The sequence below is a fragment of the Pinus tabuliformis genome, chromosome 5_2 (assembly GCF_031772625.1).
Source record: "Pinus tabuliformis cultivar Carrire ecotype Pingquan chromosome 5_2, CPIR1, whole genome shotgun sequence".
In the NCBI taxonomy this organism is placed as follows: domain Eukaryota; kingdom Viridiplantae; phylum Streptophyta; class Pinopsida; order Pinales; family Pinaceae; genus Pinus; species Pinus tabuliformis.
This window is the reverse complement of record NC_142306.1, coordinates 496,253,656-496,277,038: the sequence shown is the minus strand read 5'-3', so window position 1 is coordinate 496,277,038 and position 23,383 is coordinate 496,253,656. Positions and strand designations below refer to the sequence as shown.

The window sequence follows — 23,383 nt, the reverse complement described above, 5'->3', positions numbered from 1 at the left end:
CTTCTATGTCCAACCAGAGGCCTCTATTGTAGACTCGACCTCTATCTTTTGTAGTGAAAACATCAAACTTCGTGACATTAAACAAAATCATCTCCAACCTTGAGTTGTGAATTCACTAATCCAGCTAGGTTCTAGCCCCATCTCCAAGACACAATCAATAGTCAGCCTTTAAGATGCTTGTTCTTTTGCCTTGAACCAATATACTGTAGGGAACCCATGGCAAGGCCTGAGAATACGTCCCACCGACAAATTAAGAAGCCCAAACTGAAATAAGGGAACTCTAGAAATAAAAAGAAACGATATTAAAATATATTGCAAACATAAAAACACTTAATCGTAGGCAAGAGTTGTATATAGCCAACACTAAAAAAAATCACACTTGTCTATGCAAATCAATCTTGGGCACACACACGATATTTACACAATATCAACCACATGAAAATTCCTCTTGTATATCTGACCGATTTCAGCCACATATATCACACCAATTTGTTGGGGTTACAACCACACATCCCCCAAACACAGTCTACCTCCATAATTCCTCTGTACGGAGAATATAACATAAAAGGATATCATATCTATATTTTCACACCACATAATAGGTTTTAGTTCTTTCAATGCACACTCCCACTGGGGCACAACACAAACACTTATATTCTCCACACAAAGAAATGAAAACAACCACATGCAGATCTACAACACCCACACACACGCAGCTCCAATTGTAGATCCCAGTCAGCAAAGCAGAACAGCATCTAACAATGCACCAAAACAAATCAATCTAGATAACATCCTCTATGATAATTCAAATTTGGAACATATCTCTAAGATATTGGCCAACCTTGCTTTGATACCAAATTGGAAAAACAAAAAAACAAACAACAATATAACACGTTTTATTAATTCAGGCCTAAGCCTTCTCACACCAAATACCTCACAATGTTCCCATTATATAATGATGGATTACTAGACTCGATGGACATAACAACATGGAATATGGAGACTTACTCAGCTACAATTCACTTACATTGGAAAAAATGACTTCTAGAACAATACCTTGTAACTCACATAGATCTAGAATATTTCTAGACTCTTCCATTTCTACATTATTCTAACATTGATAATTTATGATATTGGTAGATGGTACTATAATAAAACCTATTTATAAATTTTCAGAAGCTCATGGTTGTGAAAATCTCGTTCTAATGAATATATATTTAACTTCTATGTTAATTAATTTTATAATTAAGCCACAATGGTTAGCTCAAATGGTCGATTTTTCTTTGCTAAAGCAACTCACTAATGGGAGGTCAGGTAGCTAGTTCTTCTTGATGTCGTTGAAATTAGGCAAACTCAAATGACTAACATTGTGTTATGAAGTATTAAGTAAATTATAAGATTTAAATCCCATAAATGTTTACTAAAAAAACATATCACATAATTATATATGTATAAATGTTAATTATTTTAGAAATAATAAAATATTCATATTTTAACTTATTTTAATTTAACAAATAATATATATATATATATCTATATCCTGCTGACACAAAAAAAAACTAATTATTAATTAAAACTATTCTATTGGGATTCATATGCAATGATATGTATCAAATCCAATCAAACTTTATAATACCTATTAAAATTAATGAAGGTAGACGTGAATCATGTATTAAGGATAGAAATTCAGCACTGAGGGAGGAATTGTGAAGGAAAATATACACGACGTTAGGTAAGCTTCTAGTGCCTTCGATATTCATATTAAATTGGAGCTTTCTATTAAATCAACAATATTGAGTGATCTGGGAGACAACAATGTTACCGGAGGCTTATCTTACTCTAAAACTAAGTAGTTGCCTCAATTGTATTTGAAATTCAAATTACATTAGTAAATCCACAATAATGAGTGATTATGGAGACATAAATGTTACAAATAAGGCCTAACCTACTCTAAAATTAACAAGGACAGCTGCGAGGCAGCGAGTCCCTGCATCAAGTTAACATAAAACGAACAGATTATAACATAACACACATCGACCAAATGAGGCTAGACAGAATGTCAGCCAGAACCCAAGTAGGCAAACTAAAGCCATGTGTGAGATCAAGTCCACCACTCGGTTGCTGCAGAAGCAATGTCAAGCTTATTAGTCCATATCATTAACAAAACAAATCTCACACTGAAAATGCCAAATGCCTTGGCATCTACTAACAGATTACACGTGTTTCACAAATGTAGAACTCAAGGCTATACCAGCCTTAGCATCAAAGATACTCGACCTATAAAGGAAAACTTGAAAATTTAGCCGTTTATCTAAAATACAAAACCAAAATTCCACTAAGCTATTTCATGCAAGTTCTTACCTTGCATCGCCTACAAAATCATTCGAAACGACATCTTCATCAGTGTATCCAAGGATGCCTTTTAGCGACCCTTCAGATGTGGCCCTGACCATGTATACAACACATTATAATACTAATCAAGGCTTTAAAATATGATACTAAGAGTGATCAGAGAAGAAGCATAGCTAAGGCTCCAAGATGATTAAGAGTAAAAATATGACACTAAGAGTTATCAGAGCAGAAACCATAAGCCATAATCAAAGCTTAATTAAAGATGACACTAAGAGCACTCAAAGCAGAAACTATTTTGGAACAATATAATGTTTTATCGTGGCAAGGTAAAAGGACAATACTTCATTGCTGCTTTTATATCATCGTAAGATGCTGGTTTCTCAAGGCGACATGTCAGATCCACAACTGAGACATTGGGTGTTGGTACACGGAAAGCCATTCCAGTTAGCTTTCCATTCAACTCTGGAAGGATCTTCCCAACTGCCTGTAAAATATAATGTCGAAAAGTCACCATAGATATCCTATAATCTCCATCATTATTCATTGCAAGCCTTACAATCATTATTCATTGCAAGCCTTACAAACAGCAAATTCCACTTAGTTCAACAGATATAAAGGCAATAAAACTAAATGAGAGAGAGAGTCGAAACAGGGGAATTAGAAAACAACTCTTCCCAAGTGCTAGCTTTTGAGTTTGAAGAAAGATCCTGGCTAAAGGATCTTATATGACTCTTTGATTCTGACAGAGGAGATCAAGTCCACCACTCGGTTGCTGCAGAAGCAATGTCAAGCTTATTAGTCCATATCATTAACAAAACAAATCTCACACTGAAAATGCCAAATGCCTTGGCATCTACTAACAGATTACACGTGTTTCGCAAATGTAGAACTCAAGGCTATACCAGCCTTAGCATCAAAGATACTCGACCTGTAAAGGAAAACTTGAAAATTCAGCCGTTTATCTAAAATACAAAACCAAAATTCCACTAAGCTATTTCATGCAAGTTCTTACCTTGCATCGCCTACAAAATCATTCGAAACAACATCTTCATCAGTGTATCCAAGGATGCCTTTTAGCGACCCTTCAGATGCGGCCCTGACCATGTATACAACACATTATAATACTAATCAAGGCTTTAAAATATGATACTAAGAGTGATCAGTGAAGAAGCATAGTTAAGGCTCCAAGATGATTAAGAGTAAAAATATGACACTAAGAGTTATCAGAGCAGAAACCATAAGCCATAATCAAAGCTTAATTAAAGATGACACTAAGAGCACTCAAAGCAGAAACTATTTTGGAACAATATAATGTTTTATCGTGGCAAGGTAAAAGGACAATACTTCATTGCTGCTTTTATATCATCGTAAGATGCTGGTTTCTCAAGGCGACATGTCAGATCCACAACTGAGACATTGGGTGTTGGTACACGGAAAGCCATTCCAGTTAGCTTTCCATTCAACTCTGGAAGGACCTTCCCAACTGCCTGTAGCTATTTATAGAAATTTCATTTCTTTGTCAGATATATACATTTAACAAAAAACAAATTACAGGTACAAGAACTGAATACACATCAGATAATAACATAAGAAATTCATAACAACTTTATTATCATTTTAAATTCAGGACTTAAAACAAAGAGGCCCATGCCTACCTGTTGTTGCATGAACAGTGGTCATGAGGGCCTCAGCAATACCAAATTCTTCATTCACCACCTGTAGCCAGTCCATGAGTATTCGTTTCAGTTTTTACGGTGATCTAATTTTGACACATAGTTATGACTCAATGACAATGTTTGCAGGAAGTACATTTGTCGATGGAAAAATATAGATGCAACAATCTTAAGTACATTTGTCGATGGAAAACTATAGATGCAAACAGAAAAAATACAAAAATTACCACAAAAAGTATACCTTAAGATGTGCAGAAGCCTTCTCGGTTGTTGTAAAAGCTCCAGATGATTCTACAACATACTCAGCTCCATAGTTACCCCAGGGAATCTCTGAAGGATCCCTGTAGCAATGGTTTCCAAGAGATCATAGCATCATTATTCTCTAAATCATAATTATCAGTGTTTATTTACACATTGGTTAATGTTAAGGGGCATACCTTTTAGAATTGACAGTAATACTGTGACCATCAATTTCAAGAGTCGTATCATCAACAATATTCAAGCTCCCTTTGTATACCCCATGAGTTGAATCATACTTAAACATGTAAGCCTGCCAGCCACAACCGCAAAACAGAAGTTTAGTCAAATTTCGGTCAATAGGAATGCTACAGTAATGGTTTAAAAGAAAATTCAGAACGGTATAAGGCACAAGAACAAATTCCATCAAGTTAAAGTTCAAAGTATGCACTGAAATTAACCCAAGGAACTTGCTCAACGTAGAGAAATTATCCTACAGCAATTGCTTGCATGCTAAGTAACAAATTGCTAGAGTCAAGCACACCTTACAATCCAGAGAAATAAAGTCACTTAAACAAAAACATCGTCATGCAAAAGCAGCCTCCCAATACGACCAAATCCTGTACATAGAACAGTTTTGATCTTACTTGTTTGATCGTGAATATTCTCAGTGTGGGTTACATATCACAATCTGATTAGAATATTTACACATAGGAAACAATAAGTAAAGGTACTCACCATTTATTCCTATCTTGGTCCTCTCCTTTCCCGAGGATCCTGCAAAAATAATGAATGATTAAATTTTTTTAGTAATTACTGAATCCAAATGCAAGACATTGCCCACGACAAAATCTGTCAATCTGATTTATTTCCTGTTCTAGTTCTAAAGAAGACAACAGAGAGAATGGGCTTGCTAGTACTTACTTTGAACTCTAGGAGGGGCCTCTGTTGCAGTAGCTCTAACTGGCTGCAAATTCCTAGCACTCTGACATCTGTTAAGAGAACACGAAAACACATTACCTACCCGTAAAGCGTTGTGAGAATATTGCTCCCTTTAAGGTGAAGATGCCAGTCTTAACATTAAAGAGCAAATTTAACACCGTAAAACTATCACTGGATCTTCAGAACCCACTGCAGCATTAAGCGCCGCACCCGAGATTCCGTAATACCAATAACATAGTTCCAACTTAAACGTAAGGATACAAACATGCAATCTTTACTGTTTCAGCAACAACTCAATGTATGCTTACAACTCAGCCCATGGCAATCAACCTCCCGAGATGGATTCAGCAGATCTGCTCAAAAGAATCAATGAGGGTGTGTTTTACACACCCATGGCAAGAAACCGAGAGTCTAACGAGAGATGGTCGGATCAAGACTGGGCAAATATGGACGTGGTAATAAACAGGCTAGTAATAAAAAGAAAAAACGAATAATTAAAAGTTATATAAAAAATTATTAAATAAAATAATATGACAATTAGAATATATAAATATATAAAAGTCGCCATAGCTGGACCGCTGGACTTCATGCTACCGCATGGATACCAAGTGTCGCGTTACCTGCACCCTAAGATCGCCATGATCGAGCGACGAAGCTGGAATACGTTGTAAGTAAAGATAAGAAATCAAAGAACCATCCAGTATATGCCGTATAGGAATACCTGGGATGTTTCAGCCTCTGTGTTGATCCTGACGGTACAGAAAAGCTAGAGAACTTTCCTGCGCGTCTTTCTGCCTTCATTTTCCAGAGATAATTGGTATCTCAGACTGCCGGCTCCAGCTCAGAAAGGCCTTGCCCTGTTTAATTTAATCGTCTTCTTCTGGGCTTAGATGTGACAGAGAATTCTAGATTTTAGGGGTGCCCTGTGTTCGATTTTGCGATGGTAATGGAGAAACAGAAAGAGACAGAGAAGGAATATCCAGGCCCTGGATTTATTTCAAGCTGCAAGGGAGCTAAATTTTTCATGAAGACGATTATAATTATGGGTTTTTTGCTTATAGCAGGCCACTATTTTCTATTTGGAAGACAAGATTTCTCCTCCTGTAAATCTCTGGCACAAGCATTTCTCCAGGGAGATTCGAACCCTGGTGCATACAGTGTCGAAATCAGAAAAACAGAGCTGAAGGATATGAACATGGCAAGTAAAATGCATAATACTGGTATTGTCATGAACAGCACCAGCAGAATCACTGAGTTAATTCATGTGAAAGAAGATCCGAACAAGAGGGTGTTTCATCCTTATGGGAGCGCTGCATACTTGTTTATCCAAATGGGCGCTTACAGAGGAGGTCCAGCCACGTTTGCTGTAGTTGGGCTCGCTTCCAAGCCTCTCCATGTTTATGGAAAGCCACGATTTGAATGTGAATGCATCCCCAAGAATTCGTCTTCTGGAAGATTAATAAAGGGCAAGGCCTACAAAATGCTAGAGCGTGGGCACCGATGACAATGGTGGAGAGCTCATTCTTCACGCAATCCATGGCGACGAGTTTGGAAAACCAGAGAGGATCGTTGCTCTCGAGGAAGAAAAAGGTAGCTACAATGGCTCTGTTTATAGCCAGGCTCCTCCCTATGATTATCTCTGCTCAGAGAATGAGGGAGTGGATGGCTTATCATGCCAAATTATTTGGGCCTAGGTCGCATTTTGTTTTTCATGATGCAGGTGGAGTGCATCCCCAGGTTAGAAAGGTGTTGGAGCCATGGATCAGGGCAGGTTGAGTGACATTGCAGGATGTAACAGAGCAGGAACAATATGATGGGTATTACCATAATCAGTTCCTTATTGTGAACAATTGTTTGCACAGGTACAAATTCATGGCGAATTGGACTTTCTTCTTCGATGTAGATGAGTATTTGTATATTCCCCGTAGGAAAACACTGAAAGCAATATTCCATGTCCAATAAGCTTTGCTTGCAGAATAAACTGGACAACAGCTCGGCCAACAGTACTTATTCCAGGTAAGACCCATTATATTTTCAATTAAATAGTAGTAAAGATTCGATTATGGTTTTTGGATTTGAAATTCAATGTGATAATTCTGTTGTGCAGGGAATGGGGATTTGAGAACTTACAGTTTGTCATGGATTCGATACAACAGGTCGCAGGTTCGAAGCCCCGCAACCGACGTTTTCGCGAACCAGACATTTGAGGGCCTCACGACCTGCCAGGCCATGCGAGAGCAGAATCCAAGGTACGACATTAACGATTTAACGCCTGGAATTAAACTCGTTGCGCCCCTTCGCTGCGCGTGCCCGACTGCTAAACAGGTCGCCAAAGGCATCAAGCTTATTCTCTCCTACATCGCAGATCCGGACGACAATGACGATATAATCACAGAAAAGTTCAATATAGTTCATGCAGATTTCATCTCACAGCTGTTGAACCATGGTGCATCATGGCATGCACCAGCTGCCAATGCAGGACATTGTAACAGGGAACATGGAGCTTTATTAAACCTTCGCATACCCGGGCGGAAGTAATGCTAACATTAAAACCAGACACCCGTGACGGTTAGCGAAAATGCACCGCGCTTATAGCTTTTAAGCTATGGTCGAGCCTCTTCCGCCTCGGGAAGAGGCCAAATAAGATGGCCAAGCTAAGGTGCGAATGAAACTTAGGCATATCCCCGCTCTAACCGCCGTATAACAGAGAAGGAAAGGGCTGAACTAATGCTAAGTCGGGTCATAACGATTACTATAGTCCCTGCTGGATGCCAGATGGCAGGGACTAATAAGGTTAACTTTGTGAAACTACTCTAAATTAATAGTTTATTGGAATAATTTATGGTTTTAAAAAATATAATTTATTTAAAGTTGCTCGTACTTGTCGTTTTAATTTTTTGCAATTCGATAGATAGATAATGGATTAAAATTAAGTTATAACACAATATTATAAATCATATAATATATCAGCTATAATAACTATATAATATTTAATAAGTATATAATACTTGTGAAGCAAATATCTATGTGATCTTTAATATATTTTATTATATTTTATGTATTAAAATTAATTCCTTTATAAAAACTTTAATTAGTGAAAATTAGTGTTTATACGATAAACACTTATGTAATAATCATGATTAACAAATTTAGTTAATTAAATTATATAAATTTATGGTAATAGCTAATCAAATCATTAATAAAATTTTTAGTTAATTCAATTAAATAAATTCATGTGAAATAATAATAGATTTCAATAAATTACTTTTGTTGTTATTGTACACAATTTGTAGCTATCAACTAGTTATCAATCCAAACATAAAAGTGTCTTGATAATGTCATTAGTTTTATTTTAAATTCGAGTAAATGCACATAATTCACATATTTTACTTTCACCTATATCCAACTAATCTTTATTATAAATTTATTTTTTATTATAAATTAAAATTATAATACAAAAACAATAATAATAAGAATTACCATTTATAAATTTGTACAAAATGTAAAAAAAAATCTCCAAAAACATGAAACCATAATGAAATTATATCAATCGCAAACAGAATGTGCTATTTCCATCGTCTCTTTGCCCATAAATAAGTAGATCATTGTACACAGACTCAGTAATCAATGAGCAATTGAAGCGACTGATTTAGTGCATAACTCGCGAGGTATTATAAAAGCTCAATTCAAACATAATATAAGATTAGGTCATCGAACTTTGAAAAAAGCAATTGGACTTGGGCTTTAATTGCTTCAGGAAGTACGTCAGACCCTGTAATCGATTACAAAATAAGAACTTATAGAATGGAAACAATAATATTTTAGAAAAATAAATTTATTTGTTATTAAATAATAATAAAAATTTATTTATAAAGTTAAACTATAGTTTGGTTTTAAAAAAATTGGTCAAAATTAAATTAATATGAAGTGGACGAAGAAATTGATGTGGCTACAGGTATAATAATGAGTTACCTATGAATTATATCAATTTTTAACACAATTAGTTTTCAGAAAATTTACTTATTAATTTACTTTTAATATTATTTATAAAAATAGTTAATAAATTAAAAAGGTCTAATTATGTAAGGTTCACTAACGCAAGCCCTCCTCTCCCGCTCTAATATCACGTCACTCATAAAACGATGTGTCACAACATGCAAACCACCTTGTCAATAGTTGGATTGATTAACGTGACCTTGAATGCTTGCTTAGATACGAAATCCAAGCTTCTACATGGCGCAACGTACCATGCAAGTACTAGGGTGCACATGTCAATTTCATGGTCCACGGTGGAGGCATCAAATGTTTATACAAAAATGATGGTCCCTACTCATAGCCATAACACTTTAGCTCAATCCCCCTGCGAGGTGGAGACCATGCGAGTCCTTCACTATAGGATCATTGGGACGTTGCACAATGAAAACATTATTTATGAACAACATGTTGCACTCTTATATAATGATGCATGCACTCCGACCACTCGTTATATAAAAACCATTAGTATTGGAAAAATAGAGCTAACTAAAGCTCCCCTATACCTATATCAGGATCACCCATATGTATTACCCATATGTATTGGGGAGTTGTATCCCTTCTTGCTAGCAAATTCCATTCAATATTCGTAATTGTTCTTGTTATCGACCTAGTAATAGGCTTTTTGGTATCCCATGTAAGCTTATTCTCAATCCAATTTTGTTTCATTCACATAGGCTTGTGTTTGTCTAGGCCATTATGTGGTTTCTGTGGTTTTTGGATTGCTACAACTTTAGAAAATACGTTGGTTCAAACTGGCCTCCTAGTCATCCTTTGTTATTTGTAACTCTCCTCTATTAGGTCACACCTATCCCTCTCAATTTATCTCCCTACAGAAAATCCTAATAACCTCTACTCTCGCATCAATTTCCGACTGCCTCTACCTTTACGTCAATTAGCAACAATCTCTACTATTGCATAAAGTCCTCCACTGCTAGCCTCCCTCCCACTCCTCTACCTCTGCTTGTACATCTTAACTCTCCATATTTCGAGACTATAATCTTTCTCATCCCCATTCATTCCCCTCGCCATCAATTTTGAACATTTATGCATTCTTCTATCACTATGCCTCATGGAAAGATGGTAGTTTCTTGTAGAGGAAGGGGTAGAGGTCATCCCTTTGTCTCCTCTTTGACCCCTAGCCATATGGCATCGACCTCTCAACTGCGAGCCCGGTTGCATGTAATGGAATTTGTCGCTCCTTACTAAAAATACATCCTTCAGCGTTGTCACCAAGAAATTGAAAGAATAGAACTTCTTGAGCCGAGAGGTTCATTCTACAACCCAGTATGAGGGGGATGTGTAATTTTATCTGTTCGTCCATTCCCTTTAAAATTAAATTAAAAATTATGTTCTAAATAGAAAAATAATGTCAACCATAGTAAAAAAAAATGAATAGAAGTAAAAAAAATGTATAAGTAATATGTTTAAGTCTTATACTTTTCAAAAATATTTCAACAAGAGATTTAAATAAACTATTTTAAGATCTATGTTAACTAATTTATCTCCATATCAATTTTATGTGTATCTATATATAAAAAAAATTGTTAAAATAAAACATTTTAGTGTGTTTTATTAAAAAATATTCAATGTGGGTTATCAATAAAATATTTTAATAAGAATTAATATTGACGTATACTTAAAAATATATTAATAATAAAAAACCATTTTAATTTGCATGATAAAATGTCTCATGTACAACATAAATTACTTATATATTACATATCATTTTAAAAATCGAATTTAAACAATAAAAAATAAAACATTATATTTTGCACCCTAAAGAAGTTTGCATGTGAATAAAATTGATCCCTCTCCTCTCATGTTAGATTTCGTACTTAAGATGGATATATGTTGGTTATGTGCTAAAAACATCGCTATACTCCTGATGATCGCGTTCAAGTTGAGACTAGGGACTTGGTTCTTAATCTAGTTACCACCACTTGCTTGATATTTTCAAAATACATGTAAAAAATCAATAAATACAAAAATCATTATGTAGTGCATCCTCACATATACAAATAATGATTAACAAGAGAATGTTTACAAATTGGCATGAAGAATTGGATAAAATAGATAAAAAATAGATATCTTCCCGAATAAGTGCAACAATATCCCCTTCCCTCCGAGGGAGGTTATTTCCTTAAAAGAATTGGATAAAATAGATCACAAAATAGATATCTTCCCTCATAAGTGCAACAATATCCCCTTCCCTCCGAGGGAGGTTATTTCCTTAAAAACCCTAAAGCTAACTCACGGTATTACCTACTATGAAATCTCAATTTTTTTCTTTTAGCTCTTCTAATGGGTTCACTCAATTTATGTATTGTCATAATTGTTTAAGAAGCGGCATAGTCACGAGATGTATATATAAACTCGAGACATTGAAGCTACATTGAAGCTAAACCTCTCGTGTGGTTTCCCATTGGGCAAAGGAGAGCCACACAACTAATAATCATATAATATTTTGTAGCAAATGCTAAATTATTTAAAAGGAAAAAAATCTAATTTAATGTTTTAAAAAATTATAGAATTATAGATTATGTAAAAAATTGATATTTTGTAATATAATTTTTTTCAAATTTAAATTAATTTTAAATATATAATTATCTTAAATAAATTGCATAAATTTCGATAATTTTACAAAAATAAACTTCAGAAGTCCATAACATAATTGATTTTGACATAATTAATTATATATAAATATAGCAGTTAAGTAAGGAAAAAAAAGAATCTTAAAATTTAAGACCTGATACACGAGCCTGTCCATAATCTTTATTTCCTTTATACTTGGACTTGAGGAGACCATGAACGCTGCACACAACGCTGGAATTTCACTTTCACATTTTGAAGGAAAGATTTTGACGGATTTGCAAATTTTTAAACCAGGAGGAAATCACCATGTGATGGACAAATTTGCCTGTGAAATACCGTCCCTGGCTACACATAATATTGAACCAAAAAAGATGCACAAGTGAAATCGTACAAAGAACTCTAAAGAAACACAGACGATGAAAATTGTCACTTCTTCTTAATGAGGAAGGCGAAGGTTGGGGCAATGGCAACAACTAAACGACACACTATCCCATTTGAATTGACACTCATGCACTTACACTAACCCCATTTGTACACTCCGTAAGAAGCTTTGACTGCTTACTATTGTTAAGTGTGAAGCCAAATTCATGCAGGATTCTATATCCTTCTACACCGCCAGTGGTTTCTAGAGTCACATGCAGGATTCTAGATCCTCCTACACCGCCAGTAATTTCTAGATCATTCTAGATATCCATCTGAATCACATACATGATTCTAGATCCTTCTTCTGCTTCTATAAATTTGTAATTTCTCTGGCTAAGGAAAGCAAGCTAAGGCCCAAGCCTGTTATGTAATGCAAGGTGATTTCTTTTCTCCAGTGATTGTTTTATCTATTCCGCTGTTTCTGACTGAGTAATCATGTTGTTTCTCCATTTGTCTGTCTCTGTGAATTATTCTCTGCTTTTTCTGTCTAAGTCTCTGAGTATAAATCTACTGTGTATTATGTATGCTCTGTTCTAACAACTGGTATCGGAGCTAGGGTCGAATATCCACTGTGCAAGCCACTTAGTGCCATTGCCTTACTCTGGCAGCGTTCGTTAAAATGTTGGTTGTTACCCTTGGAGCTGTTGAAGGATCTATCCACAAAATAGCCGAGGAACACTAGAACTAAAAGACAGTTGCTGCAAGAAAAACAAGGTCATGGATCTATGTTGAAACGTGTTGCTGGAGTTTGAAAATTGGAGATCCGTGGAGTTTGGAGTTGAAACGTTGTGTTCGTAAGTGTTTTTTTACATCAAGCTTGCACGTATACGTCAAGTTTTTTTCTCAAACCAACATATGTATGTGTGAAATGTGAAAATGTTAAAACATTATATATATTTCATATATATTTTGGAATTTTGAAAAGTATATTTTAAAAGGGAGCAGGAATTTTGAAAAGGGTATTTTAAAAGGAGGAAGGTCATTATTAGTAACTTTTAAAGAGTAATAATTAAAGTTTTATTTTTAAGTGGAGTCTTTGTGTTTTGGGGCGTAAATTTAGACAACAGTTACAGATATGGAGAAGTTGAGCGAGGCTAATTTTGCCTTATGGAAATCACAGATGGAGGATACACTGATTTTAAAGGATCAGTATTTTCTGATTGAGGGCACAACAAAGAAACCCTCATCGATTACAAATGAAGAGTGGAATAAGCTAAATAGAAAGGTGATTGCAACAATCCGCCAATATTTAGCAAAGAATGTTTATTTCAATGTATCTGGAGAAAAGACAATAGAAGGATTATGGAAGAAGCTCCATGATCTATATGAGAAGAACATGACATAAAACAAAGTGTTCTTGATGAAGAAGCTTTATAATCTCAAAATGAAGGAGGGTGCTTTAGTTGCTGAGCACTTGAATGCATTTAGTTATTACTAATCAACTTGCCTCTATTAAAATCATTTTAGATGATGAAATTAGAGCCATATTGCTAATGTGTTCTATGCCAGACAGTTGGGAAAATTTAATTGTAGCTATGAGCACTTCAGCAACAATAGGGACCTTGAATTTTGATGATGTCAGCAGCAGTTTAATGAATGAGGAGCTGCGATGCAAGTCAATTGCAGAAAACCAGGGAGAAGAGGCTCTAGCTCTAGCTGCAAGGGGAATCAAGATCGAGAGGCCGATAAAAATCAAGGAGAGGCAAAATCATCTGCTTTCATTGTGGCAAACCCGGGCACATGAATAAAGAATGTCGATTCTGGAAGAAAGGACATAAGGATCAGAGATCGTCTACTACAAATCACAAGTCATCCAGCACAAATGAAGGTGAGATTGCTGCTGTAGCCACAGATTGTGATGTATTGTTTACTATTTCAGAAGAGGATGCATGTGTATATACATCTAGCAGTAGCTTTGATTGGATTCTTGATTCTGGGGCATCTCACCATGTAACCCCATGCAAAGATAGTTTTGTTTCATATAATCTTGATGATTATGGTAGAGTGCATTTGGGGAATAATCATTTTTGTAGTATTGTTGGAGTGGTAGATGTCTAGATCAAGATGAAAGATGGACAATATATATTGTTGAAACAAGTCAGGAATGTACCAGAAATGCGCATGAGTTTAATCTCTATGGGATGAATGGATGATGAAGGCTATTCGACAAGCTTTGGAAAAGGAGGCTGGAAAATTAGCAAAGGTGCATTGGTTGTAGCCAAAGGACCCAAGACAGGATCATTATACACATTGAAGACATTGATAGGAAAATGAGATTTGGCCACTGTCACAAAAGAAGGAAAATCAGCAGATCTGTGGCATAAGCGTTTGGGTCACATGAGTGAGAAGGGCTTAAAAATCCTTGTTGGTAAAAATTTATTGCCAGGTTTGAAATCCTACAATCTTCATCCTTGTGAGCATTGTATATATGGTAGACAAAGAATGGTTTCATTCCTTAGAGGTGGCGATGACAAAAAGAAAAATGTGTTAGAATTGGTACACTCAGATGTGTTTGGGCCTGTTAACATCAAATCATTAGGAGGAGCATCAAATTTTGTAACATTTATAGATGATGCATCCAGGAAGGTTTGGGCATATCCTATGAAAAATAAAAGTGAAGTGTTTAGAATATTTCAAAAATTCCATGTTGTTATTGAAATAGAGACTAACAAATTACTGAAGTGTTTAAGAACAGATAATGGTGGAGAATATTGCTCAAATGCATTTAAGGAATATTGTAACAGGTTTGGCATAAAGCATGAGAAGACTATGCCTAATACTCCTCAACAAAATGGTGTCGCAGAAAGGATGAATCGCACCTTTATGGAAAAGGTGTGAAGTATGTTGTCTAATTCCGGTTTGGAGAAGAATTTTTGGGCTGAAGCAGTCAAGACCGCTTGCTACCTCATAAATAGATCTCCAACTACAACCTTGGATGGTGGTATCCCTAAAGAAGTTTGGACTGGTAAGAACTTGAATTGTTCTCACTTGAAAATCTTTGGATGTGAAGCATTCATACATATTCCCAAAGAAAATAGAACTAAGCTAGATAATAAATCTATGAAATGCATTTTTTTGGGATATGCAGATGAAGATTTTGGTTATCATCTATGGGATCCAGTCAAACATGAAATTATTAGAAGCATGGATGTTATATTTAATGAGTCAGAAATGTTCAAAAGGACTGTATGTGAGTTGGAGGTCAAGAAGGTTATTGACAGGTTTGAAGAGCAACAGGAAAACATACCACCAATACAAGAAAATGAACAACAAATTGAGGAGCATGAAGAACAACAAGTGGAAAATGATGAACAACAACAAGAAGAAATCTTTTAGGAACCTTTACAGGAGATTCAACCTGATAATGCACCACCACAGTTGGTTCGCAGATCTTCTAGGCCTCATAAGCCTTCACAAAGGTATCCTCCTTCAAACTATATTTTGTTGACTGATGAAGGTGAGACTAATTGTTTTCAAGAAGCTTGTAAAGTCGAGCACAGTAAATAATGGAAGAAAGCAATGGAAGAAGAAATGAACTCTTTGCAGGAAAATAAAACATGGGAGTTGGTAAACCTCCCAAAAGGTAGAAAGGATCTACAAAACAAAAGGGTGTACGGGATTAAGCATGAAGGTGATGAAAAGAAGGGGAGGTATAAAGCAAGGTTGGTGGTGAAAGGTTTTTCCTAGAAAGAAGGTATTGACTTCACTGAAATTTTCTCACCTGTTGTTAAAATGTCATCCATTAGAGTCATTCTTGGTCTAGTTGCTGCTTTAGACCTAGAATGTGAACAATTAGATGTAAAAACTACATTCCTTCATGGTGAATTGGAGGAAGAAATTTATATGGAGCAGCCAGAAGGCTTCATAGAAAAGGGCAAAGAAGGCCTTGTTTGTAGGTTGAAGAAGAGTCTCTATGGGTTGAAATAGGCACCTCGACAATGGTACAAGAAATTTGATTCATTCATGTTGGAACATGGTTTTCAGAGGTTGGAATCTAACCATTGTGTCTATATCAAGAGGTATGATCAAGGAAAGTATATCATATTATTGTTATATGTGGATGACATGTTGATTATTGGGCATGATAAGAATAAGATCAATAGGTCGAAGAAAGATTTCGGTAGAAAATTTGCAATGAAGGATTTGGGACCAGCACAACAAATATTGGGCATGCGGATTATGCGTGATAGGAAAAAAAAAAGGTTGTGGCTGTCGCAAGAAAAATATATCAAGAAGGTGCTTGACAGGTTTAATATGAAGGATGCCAAGCCAGTTGGTACACCCCTTGCAGCCCACTTCAAGCTAAGTACTGAATTATGTCCTAGTAATGACAAGGAGAAAGAAGAGATGAGCAAGATTCCTTATGCTTCAGTAGTTGGCAGTTTGATGTATGCCATGGTATGCACATGACCAAACATTGCATATTCAGTGGGAGTAGTGAGTAGGTTCCTTGCCAATCCAGCAAAACAACATTGGCAAGCAGTAAAATCGATTTTGAGGTATCTCAACGGTACTAGTCATTATTGTTTATGTTTTGGTCATGATGAGATTGTGCTTGAAGGATTTACAGATGCGGATATGGATGGAGATATGGATACCAGAAAGTCCACTATAGGTTATTTGTATACATTTGCAGGTGCAACAGTATCTTGGGTGTCAAGGCTACAAAGAATAGAGCCCTCTCTACAACAGAAGCAGAGTACATAGCTGCAACAGAAGCTTGTAAAGAGATGTTCTAGATGCAGTGATTCCTAGGAGAGATAGGAATAAAGTACGACAAGTATGTGTTATATTGTGATAGTCAGAGTGCCATTCACTTGGTGAAAAACCAAACATTTCATTCAAAAACCAAGCACATTGACTTAAGGTACCATTGGATTCGGCATGTGTCGGAGGAAGAACAATTATCCTTGGAAAAGATCCATACAAATAGGAACCCTGCTGATATGTTCACTAAGATTCTACCACGAAATAAACATGAATTATGTAGAGGCATGGTAGGACTCGGTGTGACTTGATCACTCTTATTTGGCTTCAAGTGGGAGAATGTTAAGTGTGAAGCCAAATTCATGTAGGATTCTAGATCCTTCTACACCGCCAGTAGTTTCTAGAATCACATGCAGGATTCCAGATCCTCCTACACCACTAGTAGTTTCTAGATCATTCCAAATCTCCATCTGAATCACATACAGGATTCTAGATCCTTCTTCTGCCTCTATAAATTTGTAATTTCTCTCGCCAAGGAAAGCAAGCCATGGCCCAAGCCTGTTATGTAATGCAAAGTGATTTCTATTCTCCAATGATTTTTTTATCTATTCTGCTGTTTCTGACTGAGTAATCTTGTTGTTTCTCCATTTGTCTGTCTCTGTGAATTATTCTCTGCTTTTTTCGTCTAAGTCTTTGAGTATAAATCTATTGTTTATTATGTATGCTCTGTTCTAACAACTATCGTATTGTTTGTCATAGATATCATGCTGGTGGATTCAACTTTTCTAAGAGGGCGTCGTGGACAATATGTGTCTAAGAGGTCAGTTATTGTTGTTATTGCATGTAGGTTATTGGCTGTAGTCTCTTGGTAACTGAGATGTAGACGAATGAATCTCAAATAACTTTAGTACGTCCCAACAATATTAAATTCATTATCGTTAAAATGTAAGACCAGACCAACCACATCATTCCATGTGTCACACATATTTATGATAGGCCTAGAGGGTTTTTATTTCACCTTTTTTCATTAATGATGGTGAGAATGAGTTATGTCAATTTTGTAAATGTAGTAATCTTTGTAGTCTTCTTTAAATTGTATTTGGTGATTATGTCACTAGAATTTCTTTGGGGATTAATTTGTTATTTTAATTGTTTTTTTTTTTTTTTTTTAGTATTTGGATCAGTGTAGATTCAAAATCAGCAAAAAACACATGGGTAAGGTTGTACTGCATATATCATGTGGGACATGTTAAATTCACCAAAATTCTTCGAAAGGTTTTCTTTTGGTTTTGTTTTTTTTTTTAAATCACATAATTTCATTTATTAAAATGAGATTGATATATTGTAATATGTGTCATTTTTAAAGGATGGTTGATTTATAAAAAGTGAAAAATAATTTTATATCAACCATATTTATTAATGTAGTTGTGCTAGAAGACAACTAATGCATAAGGAAAAATAGTAGATGATTATTGAAAATATTATTAATACTAGATGCTTATTACTTAGACTATTGTTATTATTAATATGATTAATAGTCAATTTTATTAACATTATTATTATTATTAAACATTTTAAAACCATGATTATCACCTTGGTTCACTTTGGCTGACTATAAATGAATATAAGTTACGTTGACTAAAGATGACTATGAGTGAACAAGGTTCACTATTGTCAAGCATGGTAAACACAAGGTTGACCTTGTTAGATCATAGAAAAGTACTAATAATATATTCAATCACATAGTTTCCTCGTGAGATGACAATTGATCTTGTTAGATCATGGAAAAATATTAATAATATATTCAATCATATAGTCTCTTTGTGGGACGATGGGGTGGTTGTCTCACTGTGATGTTATGGCCTCGACCCAGTTTCAAATCAACAGGGGGACCCCATGGCCCATCATAAAGGGTAGGTGTCCCATTAGAGTCTAGGATCCCGACTCTAGTTTCCATTGGTCTTGAGACATCTTGGTCATCAGATCCACTATGAGTTTCTGATATATGTGGCTTGTGGGTTTTTGCATCTTGGAAGGTTGCTACTTCCCCATCAATCATTTTACTGTTTAAAAAAATATATTCACAAATAATAATAATATACTCCTTATTATTATTATTATTAGTTGTCAACTTTATTATTAAACATTATTAAATATTAAACCTTATTCACAAACTCGAATATTGTTATTATTATGAAATGTAAATAAATTTCGTAAACCCTATAAAATTATTATTACTATCATGATCAACTATTAATAATATATTCAATCATATAATAATGACAATATAGTCAACCTTACTATTACTCTTATTATTAAACAATTTTAATTCTTGATTGTGACTTACCAACATTAACCTTGGTTGTTGACTACGCTTAACAATGTTTGACTTTAGACAACCATGACAATCTAAAACAAAAAATAGTTAGTAAAATAATTCTTAATATTATTATTATTTGTGAGTTTTATTTCCACTGTAGTCAAACACACTATTACCATTATAATAATAATAATAATTTAAACTTTATGTTGGATTATTATTAATCAATTTTATTATTATTATTATTATTATTGTTATTATTATTAAAAAATTTAAAGTATTTCTTATTTTTGGTCAGACATGGTTGAATATATTAGAATATGATCCAATTATGTTGACTAAAAATTACTATGAATAAACAAAATTGACTTTCATAGAATATGATAAACATAATGTTAACCTTCGTAGATTACGGTAAACTATTAATAATTATTTTCTAAAATGATAAACTAATAATAATAATAATAATAATATATTTAACCTTTATATTAATATTAATATTAATATTAGTAGTAGTAATTGTGAACTTTTTTATTAATAATAATAATATTTTTATTAAGTGTTAAATTTTATTCACATATCATTATTATTATTATTATTAGTAGTAGAACTACAAAATAAGGCTAGGCATCCGTATACAATTATTATTATAGAATTGATGAAATTTGATTATGGTTAATTATTAACAATATATTGAATCATTTAATAATAATAATGTTAGCTCCATTCCCAGATGCGGGTGTACGTCCGAATTGATTTGCTAGCAGGGGAATGGGACGACAAGTGGTTTTACCACATGACCATCCGTAAACATGCACACAAAGCCATAAGACTAATTTATAGCAACAGTATATGGAATTTATGTTGGCACTCTAATCAACTCGCCCACGTCTACTAGCCTCGGCTCTGCATAATGGTGCGCTTAGTTAATTTACATTCCACCTCCTCTGTCTCTAATCCTATGCCTCTGAACTGCCATTGTCCCCTCGCTACAGTGGAACCACGTTCACGGGTAGGCGTTGCAGCATTCTATGATGCATTGAATTTGGTCCGGGTAATCATTATTCGCAGAGTTTTTTCTACGACCTTATTCTCCATCTTGAGCCTACTGAACTTTCTACCTCTGAGCTAACCTCTGAACCTGCTGAGCCCTCTTAATTCTCAGTGCTGACTTCATGTAGAAATTCTCTTCGACCCCATGTCATCATGCCCTGGCCTCGCCATAGAATGTGGAGAAGCAAAGGGAGTAGTAGAGGTAGACTTCCTCACTCTCCACCATCACCAACCTTAGATTCCTCCTCCCCCTTGGCTCATTATGTCTTAGAATGCTATCCAGACACTCAGAGTGGCAGAGGCCGCTCACGAGCTCTCTACTCCCAACCTTCACAAACCACCTCTCTAGCCTTTGACATCCCCTCCAGCTCATAGCAACCCCTTCACTCGGCCAAGTTCATGTATTGTTGCTCCCTAAACCAACCATTCATAACAACCACCATATCAATTACCTTCCACGAGGAGCCAGCCAACGACCTGCGAGGAGCCAGCCAGTGACGATGGACACCCACATTGCGCAAAGGTGAAGAGGGATATTCCTCAGGACAAGACTACTGTGGAGGAGAAGAATAGCGATCCTCAGGCGAAGGGCGACACGGGTGCGTTGCAATAGGAAGAAGACAACATGGATGCATACGGGTGTTTCATCATTGAAGAACTCCCATCAGCACCGCATGACACATGACTCGCCAGCATAGCATGACACATGACTCACCATGCGTCTTCGGGTTTCAGGTTTCTGGAAATCACGTCAATAGGATTCTTTTGTGCATTTTTGAAAATTATGCTAGCTACCTTTTTCATTTGCTGGTTTCCCCTGCGCGAGTAGCAAGTTCTTTTTTGCAAATTCATTTTCTGGACTGGACTGGTTTCCCATCTCTGGGCAGTCTCAATCTTGTTTTGATGCTTTATGCCTTGAACCTTGGTACTGACCTGCAGAGGTCAAAGCCTCAGTGTATTATTATGTTATAGTAATAGAATTTAGACTTACTTAGAAAAAAAGAAAAAATAATGTTAGCTCCATATAATATGATTATTATTCAATTTTATTATTTCTAATACTATTAATATTAACCATTTTTAAATCTTGACTGTGCTCGACCAAGGTTGATTTTTGTTGACTAAAGTTCATAATGTTTGACTTTATACAACCATGGTTGCATATGATAGAATATGGTTAATATAATCAACCTTACTAGTATTATTAGTCAACTTTATTAATATTTGTATTATCATTATTAAACAATCTAAAATTTTGATTAAGTTATTATGGATGACGTTGGTTTACTAAGGTTAACAATGTTTGGCTTTGGTTAACCATGGTTCACTATAATTGAAAATGATTGAATTCCATTAACTGATGACAACAATGAGTGATCAACATTGACTATTGCTAAATATAGTAAACATAAGGTCGATTAAATTTGTTCATGGTCAAGTATTTAGATATCGATTATCAATGTTGAATTGTTTGGAAATGTTTCGTTGATGTTGTTGAATATGTTTTATTAAAAATATTAATCAATAATAATAAAGGTTATTATGTTTGATCAAAGTTGAATAGCGTTGATTGCCAAACATAGTCAAACATAACAAAATATAGTCAACCTCATTAGTAAATGTGGTTGAATAATTTTGTAATGTCGCGTTGTGATGTTGGACAAATTCAAATGTAATGTAACATTGCGACAATGTTTTTCACATTGCGATGTTAGACAAATTTATGTAACAATCTGGTGCTATGATATGTTTGATTATAAATATTAATCAATAATATTAATAGCCAAGTAAGTTTGGCCGAAGTTGAAGAGTGTTGACTATCAAACAAAGTCAAAATACTTGAACATAGTAAATGGTATTAGTAAATATGATTGACTATTTTTGTAATGTCGCATTGCAACATTGGATAAATTATAATATAATGTAACATCGCAAAAATGTTTGTGACATCGCAACGTTAGATTTATATACCATTCTGACATCACATTACATTATTATTATTATTATTATTATTAGTCAATTTTATTAATATTAATATTGTTTTTATTAAGCAATTTTAAATCTTCATTTTGATGGATCAAGGAGACCTTAATTCAATAAAGTTGAAAATGTTTGCGTTTTGTCAACCATGGTTGACTATAATTAAATATGGTTGACTTATGTTGATTGAGGATGATTTTCAATTGACATGGTTGAGTATTGTTAAATAAAATAAACATGGGGTTGACCAAGTTTGATCATAGTCAACAATTTAAGCATTGACTAAAATGATTGACTTTGTTTGACTATGCTTGACTAATGTGGTTGACTATGTTTGACAAACACTGTGAAAATAAAGTGCTATTTACCATATCTACATTCAAATCCCCTACAATCACTGTATTTTTGGAAGAAGCATATATAAAAACATAAAAATTACAGTAGTAGGGGGCATGTTCATGAAACCAACCTAATTATCAATTCCTCTAATCACAAAAGAAAAATACAAATTTTTTAAATAATAATAATATAAGATACTTGTGAAGTTTATATATATATATATATATATTTGTTTTATTAAAAAACTATTATATATTACCTTGTTACAATTATTACACGTCATGTTTAAATTAAAAAAATAAAAAATATATTCTTAGAAAGATGGATATTACAATAAATAAGTAAATAGTTTTTTTTTGGGTCATTTTCTTTTAATTTTTCATTTTTAAAAAATATGGAAATGTCCAAAGTAAATAGAACCCTTTATCACTCTTTGAAATGTTGTTATATTCCATTCCATTTAAATAAATCATCTTATTAATTTTAAAATTTAAGAATTTTTAATATTAGTAGATGTATGTCTTTATTTTCTTTTATCTTTTTCAAGACCACCGTATTATCATTTTCTATCCTTCCAGGTCAATTCGGAACATCCTTGAACCAAGTCAATATCTTTGAAATAAAAAACCCCCTTTTTCTTTAACCTATGAACTATATATTATATCATTTTCGTGCTTTTAGAGACGTTATGGAGTGAAAAGACAGAAAGCAATGAAATGGTAATTTTTAT

General features: G+C 34.5%; 1 protein-coding gene across 1 annotated transcript; it reads right to left on the bottom strand.

Annotated features, from left to right (window-relative positions):
* Window positions 1–2,143: 2,143 nt before the first annotated feature.
* LOC149159870 (glyceraldehyde-3-phosphate dehydrogenase GAPCP2, chloroplastic-like) lies at window positions 2,144–6,005 on the bottom strand. Its single transcript, XM_089434447.1, is given in 14 exon segments — window positions 2,144–2,277; window positions 2,362–2,445; window positions 2,694–2,903; window positions 3,221–3,280; window positions 3,365–3,448; window positions 3,697–3,845; window positions 3,955–4,073; window positions 4,112–4,218; window positions 4,256–4,366; window positions 4,463–4,631; window positions 4,853–4,882; window positions 5,001–5,039; window positions 5,187–5,314; window positions 5,926–6,005. Coding segments are annotated over 14 exon segments (1,434 nt in total). The 3' UTR covers window positions 2,144–2,213.
* Window positions 6,006–23,383: the final 17,378 nt, after the last annotated feature.